Source organism: Anoplopoma fimbria, chromosome 18 (assembly GCF_027596085.1).
Source record: "Anoplopoma fimbria isolate UVic2021 breed Golden Eagle Sablefish chromosome 18, Afim_UVic_2022, whole genome shotgun sequence".
NCBI classification, from domain to species: Eukaryota; Metazoa; Chordata; class Actinopteri; order Perciformes; family Anoplopomatidae; genus Anoplopoma; species Anoplopoma fimbria.
Window position 1 is genome coordinate 6,536,811 of NC_072466.1, and position 16,872 is coordinate 6,553,682.

General features: G+C 38.9%; 1 protein-coding gene across 1 annotated transcript in view; it reads right to left on the bottom strand.

The window, feature by feature from the left end:
* LOC129107014 (A-kinase anchor protein 7-like) overlaps positions 1–16,872 on the bottom strand; it is a 43,908-nt gene that overhangs the window by 24,835 nt on the left and 2,201 nt on the right. The window contains 8 exon segments of the mRNA XM_054618343.1: positions 7,722–7,822; positions 8,187–8,233; positions 9,255–9,367; positions 11,846–12,006; positions 13,981–14,117; positions 14,996–15,150; positions 15,241–15,306; positions 15,309–15,392. Coding sequence (XP_054474318.1) covers positions 7,722–7,822; positions 8,187–8,233; positions 9,255–9,367; positions 11,846–12,006; positions 13,981–14,117; positions 14,996–15,150; positions 15,241–15,306; positions 15,309–15,392 — 864 coding nt within the window.

Sequence of the window (16,872 nt, forward strand, 5' to 3'; positions counted from 1 at the left end):
ATACATACTGTGCTTCACCATCATATTACAGTGTGTGTGTATAAGGACCCAACATGGCTCCGGTCAAGAGACACGCTTACGACGCGGACTTCAAACTCAAGGCTATCAGTCACGCAGGAGAACATGGGAATAGAGCAGCTGCGAGAGAATTCAACGTTAATGAATCAATGGTACGGAAGTGGAGGAAGTTTGACTGACTGACTGTTTTGTTTCGCTTAATGCGCCTTATAGTCCGGTGCGCCTTATATATGAAAAAAGATCGAAAATAGACCATTCATTGACAGTGCGCCTTATAATCCAGTGCGCCCTATAGTGCGGAAAATACGGTATGTTGATTTCTTTTGGCTGGATGATTATGAAAAACTTGAGTTGTGCTTCAGGAAAGAAACCTTTTTTGTAGCAGATTTTCTTTGCCAGGCCTGAGAGAGAAGGCAGAATGTTTTGTTGAAGATCGAGCGGAGCAGTAACCTGTAATTTTGTAATTGAATGAAACTTAATAAAATTTGTGGCCGCTGCAGCTGTATTTTTGTTGTCTTATAAACCCATGAGGGTTGGACACGTTGCCATGAAAATAAAGATATCCATTTATCTATCCATAGTTTTCTTTTAAATTAGCTGAATCGATAGTAGAGCAGCAGATGTAAATGCCAGTGGTGGAGGTTTTGCAGGCTGTTGCCAACTGTTTGTTGACATTAAGGTTCTTTCCACTCAGTGGGAAATATCTCTGACTGTGAATCTGCTCATAATCACATTCTCAACAATAAGACGTGACACGTGTCACTTCTTATTGTTGCAATGAACATTTATTAAAGCCTATTTAAAGAATAGCTCTACGCCGGTTAAATTACCGTTAATATTTCTTCCCTTCGAGAACATTGATCACTTCTATTAATTGTAAAAGAGGTCCTAATATATCAATGACACGCTGTTAATGCAAAGTGAAGAGAAAAAGCTGGAGAAAAATAATCTGCAGAGTCCCAGTAAATATGTAACAGTTAAACGTCGATGTTTGCACTAGAGATCGGATTTTAAAATCCATTTTTCACGCGGAATTTAATTAAACAAATTAATTTCTTCAATTTAATCCGATTCCCCCAGCCATGTTTCTTTCAATATTGAAAGCAAAGCAATTATTATTATTATTATTATTAAAATAAAAATAGGGTAAATCTTTATTTAGTTGTGTTCTCTGTACTACAGTAGGTGTTCAAAAAATAAATTAAAAAAGATCCCTACAAAACCATCCATGCAGTTTTATAATCCAGGGTCATAGATCAAATCAGGAGACAAGATGCTTCAATTTAACAGTAATTTAATAAACATTACCGTTTATACTTTAAGCATATTTACAGTGCTCCATATGTATGTTAACGCTGATTGAATCCAATCATCTCAAACAAGACTTGACAGTGCCAAAGCGTTTTGGCATCTAAGGCCTCAATAATCCCCAAATACTGTTCTACAACCATGAACTCCATTTACTATTTCTCCAGAAATAAATTAGCCCACTTACATGCAAATAAGGAAATTGCGTCACTCGGCACTCGTCCCTGGCTACTGAAAAACCCCAAAAACAAGCACTGCCAAAGACTTGTTATACAGGAAGCACAGAAGTGAGCGACCTTATCTCAATCAAATACCAAAAGGTCACGTGGCAACCAACCCCCTTCGTCTGTCCATGATGCTGTTTGAGTGCTCGAGCTGTTTGTGTTGGTGTGCGTCTGTGTGCACGTCTTCATGCATGTATTAATGTTGTACTGTAAATACCAAAAGGCCATGACAGGAGCTACACCTACAGATCCACGGAAAAATAATTATCTCCACCTAACAGATAAGATGGGAAATGTCACACTGATCATTTGTGTGTGTGTGTGTGTGTGTGTGTGTGTGTGTGTGTGTGTGTGTGTGTGTGTGTGTGTGTGTGTGTGTGTGTGTGTGTACGAACACAAACAAGTAAGGATGAGTTACTAATGCCACGTCATTTTCAAAAACATTTTCCTGCTAACTGAACGGAGTTTAAACATTTCCCAGAAGTCCTTTGGAGGTGACATGCCAAGTGAGCAGACTTGTGATCACAGCACGGATCTATTAGCTATCTCATAAACACGCGCTGTTTTAATTACCTCCATTCTTTTGCTTACAGCGTGTGGGATCAGAATGCGGCGAGTGTGTTTTTGTTCTGAGGTATAAACTTTCATCCATCTGTCTAAACAGAAGTAGAAACACGATATTTCATGCTTTTTCTTTCCTAAGTGCTGAGAGCGAAGGAGACATGAAAGCACGAAAGGATGAGGCAACGTTGTTATCTTAATTCACAAACACAGTCTGGCTTTTAAAGCTCAGTTTCATCTTATTGTTGAGCTTTCTGGCCGACGACGTAATGAGTTTTGGTTCACTGTCATCACAACTCGGATGCAGCTTTTTCAGACGCAGCAGGATTCTGTTTTCAGCGTGCTCATTTTAGATTTCCATGAAATCACACTGATCCAATTCATGTTGTGCATTTTTTCTGTAATTTTTTTTACATTCTGTAATTACCTCCCTACTAGCTGTCATGTTAGTTGCAGAGTCTGGCATTTCAGCTTTGGATTGTAATGACTTTGCAAAAGACGGATGCAGCATGAAAATGATGAAGCATGAAAATGATGAAGCATGAAAATGATGAAGCATGTGACGCAGGCTGACTGTTTGTAAATCTGTTTTACTGATTTACTACCAACTACTTTGCTGTGCATGTTTAAACAACATGAGTTTATGTTTGGCTGAGCTGTAAGCAGATACATCAGTTGCTCTTCTCTTGTATTTTGCTGTAGTTTGCTGTCCACAGAGCTCTCGGACCTTTAGTTTTTTTTGCAGCACTTGCTGTTACCACGGTAGCCACAGGTGTCGCCAAATCCACTAGAATCAACATTTTAAGGATTAGAACTTTGATTAGAACTAAAAACTCCAGACTTTTTTCCTCTTACTATCCATATATTGTGGCCCCTCCCCCCAATCCCCCCCACACACAATGATACCCTATGAGGTTGTGTATCACAGGCTCTGTTGTGGATTATGTTGTACAGTGGATTATAGGATTAACCAGTACACACATAATCAGACACTGACCAGTTGGCACCACCAGAAAAAGCTCACTGAACCTCAGTGTGAGGAACAAGGACGAAGAGGAGGATAAACCCGGGAATAACTAACCAACAGATATGACTTTCTCTGGTAGAATACACACAGTTTTGATAAATATTTATCATCCACTGCATCAATGTCTACATTTAACAATAAATCTATTGGTACTGAAGCTAAAGTACTGCTCATCACGGCCATATTTTACATAAATTACAACTCTATCATTGTTAAAACATAGATTTTGTGAATGATTGTGTTTTCCTACCTTCCATGCAGCCGCTGTTCTCCATTCATGAAAAAATGTCTTCCTCAATCTAAAAGCTCCTGTGTGCTTTGGAAGTTGTCTGTGCTAGTTTGAGGACATATTTAGAAAACATCTACGGAAGGTGGCCTAACTTGTGCTGTACATCTGGCTTAACCTGTAATGTCAGTCAGTGTTGTAAGTCTAAGGTAGGTTAATTGATGTAAAAATACATCCAGGTCTATGAGATTGGGATCTGAAAGTTTATCTTGCTGGTGTGTGTTTTTTTTTTTTTTTTTCATGTAAGTAAAGTCGTGCTCCGACATAGTGGCCACTGCATTTGTGTGTGTGTGTGTGTGTGTGTCTGCGTATCCCATGTACCACCTCTATGAGTCTACTCATCTTGCATTGCTTTGGTAACATGCTGTGCGTTCATGCCATTGCTTCGGAGGAGCTCATTTTCTTATTTCACATCAGCTACGAGCTAATGATAGAAATGTACTAGTTCAGCAACCACCGTGTGCCTTGAGCTGCAGTTCCTTTGATGGTCACTAAATGCAGAAAAATCTTATTGAAGAACTCCATTCAAAATACATGCTCCATTGCAAAAAGTTACTTTTGAATTTAGAAAGTTTCATTTTGTATTGATTTTGGCGGCCCCTGTAGTGTTTCGTGTCCTTAAGATCTGCAGCTGCCAGACTCCCTTTAGAAAACCTCTTATTTTAATGATGCATGGTCTATAAAGTTAACAAAACAATATGTATCTAACATTAACAATCATCAGCTACTAGTTATACCAGAAAAAAAATGGTTCTTCTTAGAGGACAATTGTGTTATTTCTTCTTCTAAAATCTACACAGTCTTTGTATACAAAGTTACTGAACTAGCCAAAACCCCAGACTCCATTCTCAGACGTAACACTTTGAAGCTTGTCCAACGTGTCTTTAATTATTCATCAGTTACGTCTTGTCCAAATATTTACTTTTCCAAAACGCCATGAACCACTATTTCACATCAGCATAACACCTCTCAGCACTTAATCAAACAAACTATGTCCGTTTTAGAGCTGGTTCGCCGCTCGGTTCACGGCGGTGAAGAACACCAGGAGCAAATATTTGATATTTCATTAAAACAAAATCATCATGACTGGTGTGCTGACTGCATGCCAAATTAATCAGAGCACACAAGGCCAAATTGTCTCCTAGGTTACCATATGACCGGCTACAGACAAACAACGAAACAGCTAAAAAGGATATCTTTTATACTGTCTGGCACAGTGTTCGCTCCATATAAAAACCCACCGGGGCTATATTACATAAATTCCAGCAAAATGTATGGAGAACAGTAAAAACAAACATCAATTATCTGTTTAAACCAAATATTCTCTAGTCTAGCGCTGCAAATAAAACACAGAAACCCTCCACACTGCGACACCATGCTGTGGACAGATCATTTGTATATCAGAGTACTGGATGCAGTGCTCAGTTTTTCCCTTTCATGCATTTAAACATATTTATATAATGTTGTGAAAAATCCACTTGACAAAAACACAAGCTGAAAAGGAGTGTGAGGTAAACATCCCCCTGCTCTGTCGCTCACTCCCACACACATACTGTCGCTCTTTGTCTCTCACAGATTGCTCAGTGATCCACAAAACATTGTGACAGCCTAGTTCCACCCATGCTGACAGCCTCTGTCACTCACACACACACACACACACACACCCACACACACACACGCCCACACGCCCACACACACGGCAATCACTGTGGCTTCTTCCCAGTGGGATTTAAGGAGTCCCTGTCAAGAAGCTTATGTGTGTCACAGTGTGATAATGTATTCATGGGTTTGTGTGGATATTGGTGGTGATCCTGAGGGACACGAATGCAGCTAAACACGTTTTAGCTTTATTAGATTTAAAAATGGCACATTCAGCATGATTTTTTTTTTTATGTTTTTGTTTCATTTGACACTGCTGCTTTTAAAAAGTGCAATATGTGTAAGAATTGGCCACATGCTCAAAACAAACAGGCGTCAGAATTTCACCTCTATAATGGCAAAATATAAAAAACGACAGTCACCAGTTATAAAAACAAAGGTAAAGCTAACTATTTACTAACAGCAGGGAAAGAATACGGAAAATTAAACCAAATTGCTGAAACTTTGAGCGCATGTCAAAGAAAAACTGCTATTGAGCTAGCAGTTAGCTGTAGCCACTAGCATTCAGCCAACGCAATACATATACGTCCATAACGCGTCAACACTGTAACATCCTCAAGTTCTGTTGAAAATGTTAATTTTTTTTAATGTTTCAAATAGAAATTCTGGCTCGATCTCCCACATGTTACCTTTTACAACTAAGATAATGAAGGTACACTAATTTGAGGTCATAATAATCACAAAATCAAAGTTTCTATTGGCTAAAGGTAGCATAAAAGTATTTTTTTTTGTTTGTTTGGTTTGTGTGTTAGTATGTAGGGTTTTGATTATCAGAAGACTGGTTTTGAATTTGAGATAAAATAAGATAAACCTTTATTAGTCCCACAGCGGGGTAATTTGCAGGATTACAGCAGCAGAGTGGATAGTGCAAATGAACAAACAAGAGACATAAGTAGAAAAATAGGACACAAAACAGGTATAATAAATAAGTAAAAAACTTGCTGTAACAGGCTGCCATTTAACCCATAGACTGACCACAGACCAGCTAGCTAGTTGTTCAAAGCATCTTCTAACATTTTTACAAAAAGGCCGTCCCTAACAGACCCAGACAAAGCCCCAACTATTGCCCCCAATCTAAGGGCGCTATGTTACACTACTGGTCAGCTATTTCTGCAGTAATATGCTATTTAACTGGGAGCAGAGAGACTTTAGGCTTTAATATATTCAGTACCTAAATGGTAAATGGTAAATGGACTGTACTTGTATAGCACTTTTCTAGTCTTCCGACCACTCAAAGCGCCTTTGCATTACTAATCATTCACCCATTCACACCCATTCATACACTGATGACACCGTGCAAGGTGCCACCTGGCCATCAGGATCTATCTAATCATTCACACCCATTCATACACCGATGGCACAGCCTTCGGGAGCAACTCGGGGTTAAGTGTCTTGCCCATGGACTGCCAGAGCCAGGGATCGAACAGCCGATCCTCTAATTGGAGGACGACCCTGCTCTCCACTGAGACACAGTCGCCCCCAGGCTACCTGTGCAGCCTCAGAAAAGGTAAAATGCATCCTTCATATTTTCAAAATTCTACTTCCACATGCCTATTTGAATCATAACAAAGCAGTTTAATGATTAAATTGTTATTACAAACGGTGATTTTTGCATCTCTTCCAGACACTTCTCATTAGAAACAGTAGACATTGCTTTTGCCGTTATCACCGTCAATTGATCTTTGCTTACAACAGTCACGAATCAAAAAACAGCACTTGTTGCATCTCACATCCCTGTGAGGTCCATTGATTTCGCTGTGGCCAAACTACAAGCGATGCTGATTCTGACTGATACATTCATTTTATCAATCATCTTTCCTGAAGAGACAAAATGCTAAAGAGATAAAATGAAAAAAGAGCACTTTGATATTGCCTGTCTGGCTTTAACACAACTCAGACAGTGGTCAACAGTGCCACCTGGAGTTCATGTGGGGCTACACAGTAATAACATCTACTGGGTCAACATCAAGCTGTGTCAAAAAGGGAACAATTATCTCCACGCTTCACTACTAGACCTCATGAAATGCACATTACAACATATACCCGTTCCACTCACATTCAACTGAACAAATTACGGAAACACCTTCTGGCCCATTAGCATCACATTCATTCAGCAGCCATTATAGAGCTGCTTATTCAACAACGCTGGCAACTGTTGAAAGAACTGGCAGGGTGGTGACGTCTAAACTGGGCGGCCATGATTGAATGGAAATGAGCTCTTGAGGGTCCTCATGGTGTTTGATTAGGCCAGTCTCGTTTAGCTTCTGATAAGCACATTAACGTTGTATTGTTATTTAACATAATTATTTAAAAACTGACCTCCCAGTCACACCACAATCACTCCCGACTTTGTTGACTGGTAGGCAAACAGTGACCGACATATCCTAAGTTATTTGCAAATGTACACAACTTTTAGGTATCTTATCTATCATCATTGGCAGAAAAAACGCACAACAACTACCCCAAAAATATGCTAATTTTACCCCACTGCAACAGCTATGGAAACCAGCTAACAAGAGAAAGCCATTGTTCTGTATGTGAGCAGATAGCGCCCCCTGGTGGCTTAATTGTGTATCTGACGGCGTAACCACAGACACAGCAAGGCCCTGTTTGTGTGCGTTTGTGTGTGCGTGCTTACCAAGTTGTCGTGACGTCTCAGTGTGGTAATATCCGTCTTGTTGCTTCTTCTTCAACATGGAACAAAGATCCACCCGCTCAACCGTCTGGTCTCCAAAGAACCTGAGTGTTAAAGTGAGACGGACGGAGAGTGGCAGAGATTAAGTTTAAGACAGAGAGGAGAGTGCTGACGCCTCCAGCCGATGGTGAAGACTGATGGCAGTCAGCGCAGCCACTTGACAGCAACCATCACTCAAACTAAAAGTGACAACAACATTAAGCTCCATGGCTCAATACACTTCTCCAATGTGTCAATTTGCATCATAAAACATGACAAAACATTATGCATCACAGTGTTATGCAAATATAAAGTGAAGTACTATTAAAGTGCAAAGAAAATATAGGGTCTTGGACATTTTTTTAACACCAGTGATTCACAAAATGTATTCAAATAGTTGCAGAAGTTCGAGAAAGAACAAGCACCTACTTGTTTGTATAGTTGGAGTAGAGGGCTGGGTCCACACGCTTTATACCCTGATGGACACAAAGGGGGAAATACTGCTTATGTCATGTTTATCACACTTTGTAGGGCATGTGCATTCATCCTTGACACACACACACACACACACACACTCACACTCACACTCACACTCACACTCACACTCACACTCACACTCACACTCAAGACTCACACTCACACTCACAGACGCCAGTCAGGATATTTATGTCATCTTGTGTCAAAGGAGAGAAGGAAAAAAAAGATGGATGCTCTCTTTCCTCTCTCTCCCTCTCTCCCCTCTTGACCACTGCTCATCTGTGCTTATCTTTCTGTCCTCCCCACCTCATCCTCTAATTTATATCTTTATCCATTCACTCAATCACGCCACCATTTTCTGTTTCCCTTCTTCATATACCTTTTTCCTCTTAGTCCTGTGTAACTTCTCACCCTAATCCATTCTAATATAACGTATCAGAAACTAGTTTATTTTAAAATACCGGAGCAGGCATGTTATTCCCAGTAGTAGTTTTTGATGGGACTATAATTTGCCAATGTAACTGCGTATGAAGGCTTAATCGGACTGATGAATACAACGCAGATCTATGTTTATGGTATCCATAAACAAAAAAAAAACATGCTGTGACCGAGCAACTTTATCCTTTTTTTTTTACTACAGAAATGTTTAAACTTACTCAACACTCGGTCTTATAGTTCAAGTAGTTTACAGTTTAATCAATTAACTGTTTTCACCTCTGCACAATGCAAGAACTTAAGTTAGTTGATGGTTTTGATATCCTAGTGGGGAGCGTCACACTGTACATCTCTTACACTAGAAAAAAAAAAGTAAAAATTGCTTGATAAATTAATTAAGCTGCCACTTTGGATAAAAATTGTAGAAGATACACCATTACAATCAGTCAAATATTAGCAGTAAAATGTATGTTGGACTGATTGTCATGTTGATGTTGGCTAACAAATATAATATATGATAATAATAATAATATACTGAGCATCTCTATCACTATATAAATCTAGAATGCACATGTGTGTATATACCTGGGATCGTAGTTTTGACGCTCTGGACAGCTTCATAATGGTGAGGTGGGGTTCAAACCCACGATTGCCTTCTTGCAGAAGACCCTGCTTCTCAAAATGGCTCCGCATCAACTCTGCAAAACACAAACACAAAACCAAAAGGTTGAACATGATGCAAAAAAAGTGACCATATACAAAACAGGAGACACGTGACAAAGGTCATGAGATGGACTGAAGCCCACGACATCATGAGTATTCTGTACATCCAGCTCCACTTTCTCCAAATGAACCTTTTCAGAACTCTATTATTGACTTTTGTAAAAGCGATGAAGGAGGACACATAAACAGCACAGACATAGATGGTGGAAAATGTTGGTAAGAAGATGAAAAAAATAAGCTTCTTACTCACGTTTGAACATATCACATGAACAAGGGCATGAACACATACGCTACACATCCTGCAAGGACAAACGCACACAAACAAAGACGCACAACACCAACTGATGAGGTTTGGAGGGAAACCATAGAGGTATTTTTAGAAGAGGAGCTCTACAGAGAGAGAAAGGTTAGATTATAATCAATAAGAGTGGTGGAGGGAGCAGACGACAGGACGGGAGAGTCTGATTTCATGCCTTATATAGCTTTTCCAAGGGTAACAGTATGGATGGACCTTTGTTATCGTGTGGACTGGATGTTGCATGAATGTTAGTTAGAGTCTGATGGTGGCACCTTGCGTAATATTCTGTTGTTGCTGTTTCATTTTTCCAAGTCATTATTATTAATAAAAACTTGGACTCTGCGAAAGGCTGGAACTATTTGGTAAAACTCTTTATGAAAGCTCTTTTGTCGGACAAGCGTTTTGAAAGTGTCGACATGCTGCCTCTGTTCATACTGGTGTTCAGAATGAGACTTTACAGACGTGTTTCTGTGGATTTGGGAACATTTTAAATGGCAGTAAAGGCTAAATGTCATCGCCCCGAACGTCAAGATGAAATCAGCAATTTAGCAAAACTGCTCCTATTAATACTTTTTCCAACACTTGACATTTGCTGCCACTCGCACTCAATCATTCAATCAACGGTTGATTGTGTTTTGTTGGGTCAATCATGGAGAGTCTGCCTGTATTTATGTCAGCTAAGAGGAACAGGATGATGGGATATATTCAGATTTTAACACTTTACATGCTGCATGTTGTATGTCCAAGCAAGAAGAAACACCCTCCATCACCCTACCACACCCTTCTCTGGTCATTTGGTATAAAACGAATACATCATTACTGCCTCTTTAATGACTGACAAAAAATAAAGTTTCAACAGCCCCTGATAGCCGTGGTAATTATGCACAACCTCGGCCCTTGTAGCTCTCTGTCTTTAGAAGATTAATTCATATCAAGCCCCGGGATGAAAAAGCCTTCTGGGATTTGTCTCGGCTCGGCCATCACTAATATGCCAAATGTAGTATTTGCTCTGCCCTGAGCAGTTAATACACTGGAAGAGTGGATGGGACATTTTCTGTTGAGCGAGTACACAGAAATGCATTTGTCTACTTTTACAAATCCCTGCCTGTGTATTTCTTATTAAGCAATTATGAGCTTTTGTGTGTGTGTGTTGGTGTTGCAAAAGCAGAGAATCCTCTTAGAAACGTTAGATTAGTGTTTTTGCCGAAGGGAAAACACAAAAAACACACGCGCATGCTTCTGCATAGTACACCCCCGCACTTGTACAGATGCAGGAGGACAGATGGAAGAAGATGAATGAAGCCATGTCACATGCACAACCCCTGATGTGTGTGTGAATAGAGTATGGAGGCACACACACACACACACACACACACAGAGACACAGACACACACAGAGAGAGAGAGAGAGAGAGAGAGAGAGAGAGAGAGAGAGAGAGAGAGAGAGAGAGAGAGAGAGAGAGAGAGAATCAAGCAACTACCATATCATTTGACCAAATCCACTTACAACATTGAAAGAAAGAGGATGTCATTACAATGAATATCAAATGAGTTTAAGTGGTTGACTATTCAAGAACTTAAGCTTACATCCGTCGTCATCCATTATGTTCTTATTGTGTATTTTATATATATATATATATATATATATATATATATATATATATATATATATATTAAAGTGCAGGACACAACTAAACTACCTGCTCCCCAGGCACCTCAACAAGAAAAATCAGGCTTGGACCACTTAAGAACTTTGAATGTGAGTCAGCCCACTCATTTAACAACTAACAACATCCAGAATATATCCTAAAATCTCTTAAAGCTGTAATAATCTGTGACCTCCCAAAACAAATTCCCCCATCACAGCATTAAAGTGTCCGTTACAAAGACTACAAATCCCTCCAACCAGCTGCAGCGCTCCTCAGCTGACCCCAAGTCCCTCCACAAGGACACAAAAGAGAAAGTACTTTATCACATTTAAATCCTCTAACAAAATGTTTCCCCTAGAAATACAGCACGAGAAGCACTTAGAAAACTACATGATGAAGGAAAATGGAATTCAGTTTATATAGTGACAGACATACAGAAGTGTTTAAGGAGCGCAGAAGAAGAAAGAAGAACAATATGACAAATAGAGTGATAAGTGAGTCACCGACCTGCCACACTGTCCAGTGTGTGTCTGTGCTGTCCGGGGGCCAGCCCAACAAACACCACCTCCTTTCTGAAATGACCGATCCCTGAGAAGGGCAGCACCAGGTCCCGCCCACCCAGCAGCTCAGCCAATGACGGCTCGAACTGAGCCAGCACGGCTGACGCCCTGTAAGGAAATATACACATGAATATACACACACAACATCTTCCACACACAGAAACACACACACACAAACACCAATTCACAACTTAATCCTCTTTCTCCCTCCCTCTTATATTACATAACGAGTGAATCTAGTGATTACTAATGACACAATCTTCCTCATGATGCAGATTAAGCATCCATATCACCACATAACATGGCTGACACGTTCCAGAGCTGCATCGAATTGTGTCATTAAACCCTGCTGATGAAATGTTAGGATGAGAAATTCAGAGTATGAAATGTACTTTTTTTTTAAACCACATATTCAACGTGGGAATTCATTTTTCACAGTTCTTTTAGTTTACCTAAAATACACAGATTTGGGAGCATTTTTCCTCATTGGTGGTTTGGTTAGCAATGTCTGTCTTTATATTGGAGATTATACCATTACAAATTAAAACAATACGATGATACATTATGACCATTCACATCACAATTTCCTTTTTGATATTGCAATGGAAAGAGATGAAATTTAGATCAAAATGAGAGAGTCTAAAAGGACACATTTTATTCTGATTTACGTCTTATTCTGATTAAAGCCTCGGACTACTTTCCATCCTCATTTTCTGTCCTCCCTCAGCCGTGTTTCATTATAGGAAACATAAAGCTAAAAACTTCTACAGGCCAATCAACCAGTTTTCCAGGAAGTACTGAGAGGAAGAGATAAGACAGAAGCAGATCCTAACGTGACATGTTGGTAATTAGTCACCTCAGAACCCTTCATCCCCGTCTTCAAGCACAAAAAAAAAAACCTACCAGCAAGACCTCGTTTGGCTTTCTGGTGCTGTGATAATAAACATGGTCACAGAGACTGAATGGGATATCTGACTGTGGCAGTAAACTAATTAGCGAGGTACTCTGTCTGATTGAAGCTCAGTATTTTAGCTGTAGTGTGTTATATTCTGGGGGAGCAATAAGGGAAATGGAGGGACCAGGAAAAAAGGAGAATTTATTCCATTCTTACGTAAATCACAGATTAGATTTATCGATTAGGCACGAAAGGAATTGAATGTGCAGCACAGAAAAAAAAAAAAAACTTAAACTGCTTGTCTTATCTTACATAAGTTTCGAAAGGTAGAGACAAAAAAATATTTCTATCAATCGGCACTGTCCCGTCATGCCTGTATCTTATTCAAATGTACCGGGAGGCCATAAAAATGAACGGCTCTCACTTGTCACTGTGAGGAGTCGGAGGCACTTATCATATCGATAGAGAGGAAATCTTATTAATTTAATATATACATAATATATATAACAATTTAAAGCATTTTTAAATTTGTTTGCGTAGCCTTTCAATCATTATGTGTGATCGTGTTGTTCCCTATCTTCATTGTCATTGCCACACGGACTTAACGACAGTGCTGCTTTGAATTTAGGACAGGGTCTATGTCGTCCTAATTTGCAGTTTCCTAATTTGGGATTCCCCAAATGAATATTGATTTCTAGTTGCAATTACAAAAATGTGTTTCTGTAATACTGAAAATCCTGAATGTCATCCTAAACTGGGATAAGACAAGATTTCAGACTAAGTGATTTTCTGTAATGAGGTCTGCGTGTATCAGTGATCATATGTGATGTGTGTGTGCATTAACAGGGGGAAATGCAGTATATATGCTGGTCTGCATTCACAGTTATTGATGCACTAGCACCAGTTTTGGAATAGATTTTGTTTGAATATTGGAACTTAATGTACTGTTTGGCATTACATTTATGACACATGTTCATGTCGTTGTATTTGTGTATGTATGGATCTAATTATAAGCAATTTAGGGTGCACTGTTTCAAAAATCGGTCAAACTGAAAATTCTTCATAATGCAGGATTTATGCAAATTACAGGAAACATTTTCCCCTTCAGTTAGACGGTTCAATATACTGTTTGTATGCTTTGCTTTGCTTCTATGTTTGTGTTCATGTGTGCATGTGCATCCACTCACAGGTCTACTTGCTCCTGACTGGCGAGATGAGTGACTAGTAGCGTGATGTGGAGAGTTGGGACAGGGATCATGGCTTTGGCCAGTCGGGGCTCCTGCTGAAGCACCGCCTCCTGGAGCTCGAGCACAGCTGAACTGATCTGTCATTGGATAAATTTAAATCAGCAGCAGCAGCAGCAGAGACGCTGTCAAACACATGAACTGGCTGAGAAACTGGGGCGACTTCTGCAGTTCAACATCACAGACGAGGCGCCAATGGATGACGACCATCGGGTAAATCAATGCTCATCCAGAGGAGCTTTTGAGTCATTAAGCATTCAATATTTCAGTGTCGTCATCTGTCAAGTTACTGACTCTTGAACGTTTTTTTCTTTCAGAGATTTTTTTCCCCATTATAGATTAAGCTACACTGACCATGACTCAGTGTCAAACAATGAATTCATCAAAAGTCTGGAGACAACAGATCAAAGTCTTCTCTCCGAGCAGATAATTCAAAGGGTTTCTGGAACAGGTTCTCGTATCTCCTCTTGTTTAGTCAACCAACCCACGAGGATTTTTTGCATGAAGGATCACACCAGTGGCTCTGTATGTGTTTTAGCCAATTTACTACAAATCTTTAGAATTTACTGCCTTCTGTCCGAAGCATATCATAGCTTAAACTTTTGAATGTTGCAGCCACACATTCCTATTTATTTTAGTACTTGATACCGATGATCCATTTACAATGATGATAGCTTGATTTTTTTTTTTTCTTTTGTAAAAATGATTCAAATGCAAATTACAAATACGGAAGCAGGTGGTTGAGTTGCAAACATGAATATTATTGTGAATTACGTAGCTTCTTATTAGAGTTCAAACAATTCTGTGATTCATTGATAAGTTGATCAATTGAAAATTAGCCAGCAAACCTTTGATGTAGAGAAGTATCTGCTATTTTGTAATAAATGGGACACAATGTGCACAAACTTCAGCATGCTCCTTCAAGTACAGAAAAGTGAACATTCCCGCATTTCATCACCTGTTTGTTAGTGATGGGGATGGAGACAAAGTAGTTGGGTCGTTGGATCTCTTTCTTCTTTTTCTTCTTCTCTGCATCCTCTTCACTGTCCACTCGCCCTCCGATGTCTCCTCTCTTCCTCTTTCTCTCCTTCTGGGATGAATTGGAGCTGGAGACTAGAGAAAAAGAGCACGCAAACTTTACATTTGAAACAAAAAAGGTGAATTTTAAAGTTCATTAAAACACAATATTAAGAATATGCTTACATCCAAGCTCTTTCCATGTAGTGGGGCTGGTCAGAGAAAACGGAAGCTGCGACATTAAAGTATCCGAGTATCGGGCGACTTCAGCTGTTTCTTCATCAATTTTTGCTTCGCCCTCCTCATCTTCCTCTTCATCTTCCTATCGCTTGATCCTGCTTGAGAGATAAATAACAATACAACAAACACACTTATTGTTTATGTATGAACATGAACATGGGCACGGTTCAGTAACACAGTAGACCTTACTTGTTGCATGTGGCTATTTCCTTAAAATATTGACTAGGCTCACCAAAAAGACAACTATACAGTCAGTGTGCTTCACTAAAGCTTTTGGAAATGGTTGTCAAAATATAAGTCATATAATATAGATTTTAAGTGATTTAATTGGCTAAAAAAAAAAGGACAGAAAATGTCATGTTGTGACTGCTGGAGGTATCATTTCTCTTTTGATTCGAGAACAAGTAAGAAAAATTGTTGAGAACTTGGTAGCTACATATTAGGATATTTTATAGGAGACCTTTAACAGTTGAGGTAAGCGTTAAGTCCATGCTACTGACTGCTTTTCAATTGATCAGGCAGGTTTGTTAAATGTTGTTTAGAAACAAGGTGGAAAAAGACACTTAAAAAGGGAAGAAGAATGCATCTATGACGTTGATTCTCAAACAAAGGGAGTTACACTTGAAACAGGAAATATTGGATGGAGCAACATAGTAAACTTGTTAAACTGAAGCTACATGCAAACACTATTTAAGTAAATGTTTTTATCTTTGGTGAACTCTCAAGTGCTTGAAAAGATAATGCAAGCGTATAACGCCCAAAGCTGCAAACGTCACTGGAGCTGCAGAAGGCGTCTTATTGGCTTATTGAGTTATGAAAGTTTTGCAGATAAACAATGCGACAGGCTAATTAGTGGGGATAAAAAGAGAGGATAATAAATGATTAATATATTTGCAAGTATGGGAACATTTCCACATGATGCCAGGTAATAAAAATAACTTATTAAATGTATATGATTCTCCATCACATTGCTACTCATATGAAATGTCAACTGAAGAAACTGGGCTTAAACTACACAAATAATAATAATAATAATAATAATAATAATAATAATAATAAATAATAATAATAATAATAACATATTTTATATGTAGACTTTTCTTGGGAAAATGCATTTATTTATTTATTATTTTTCTTTAACATATCACACAATAGCATCTACATCTAATGTAGCACTTCTGAAGATGAGTATTAAAGATTTATTAATTATACACAGGCCAATAATCATAATCAGCATTGGTTGTAGAGCTCCTGCCTCATTCTTAACACGCTTCTTTACGTTTTATAATTTTGAAATAAAAAAAGCTCCAAAGCTTCATAAGGCTCCATCGCTAGTGTAACCTCCATTAATCTGGAACAAGGTGGCACTGTGTAAATTATGATTATAATTATACTATAATAATTGCTGCTGTTATTATAAGTAGTCTTAATTTTTTTTCCTTTGTTACTCTGCTTACTACTCTTATTATATGAATCATTTATGTCATATACATTGAATGTGTTGTATCTCTGTTATGCTGTTCATTCTGTACACATGACATCTATTGCATTCTGTCCATCCTGGGAGAAGGATCCCTC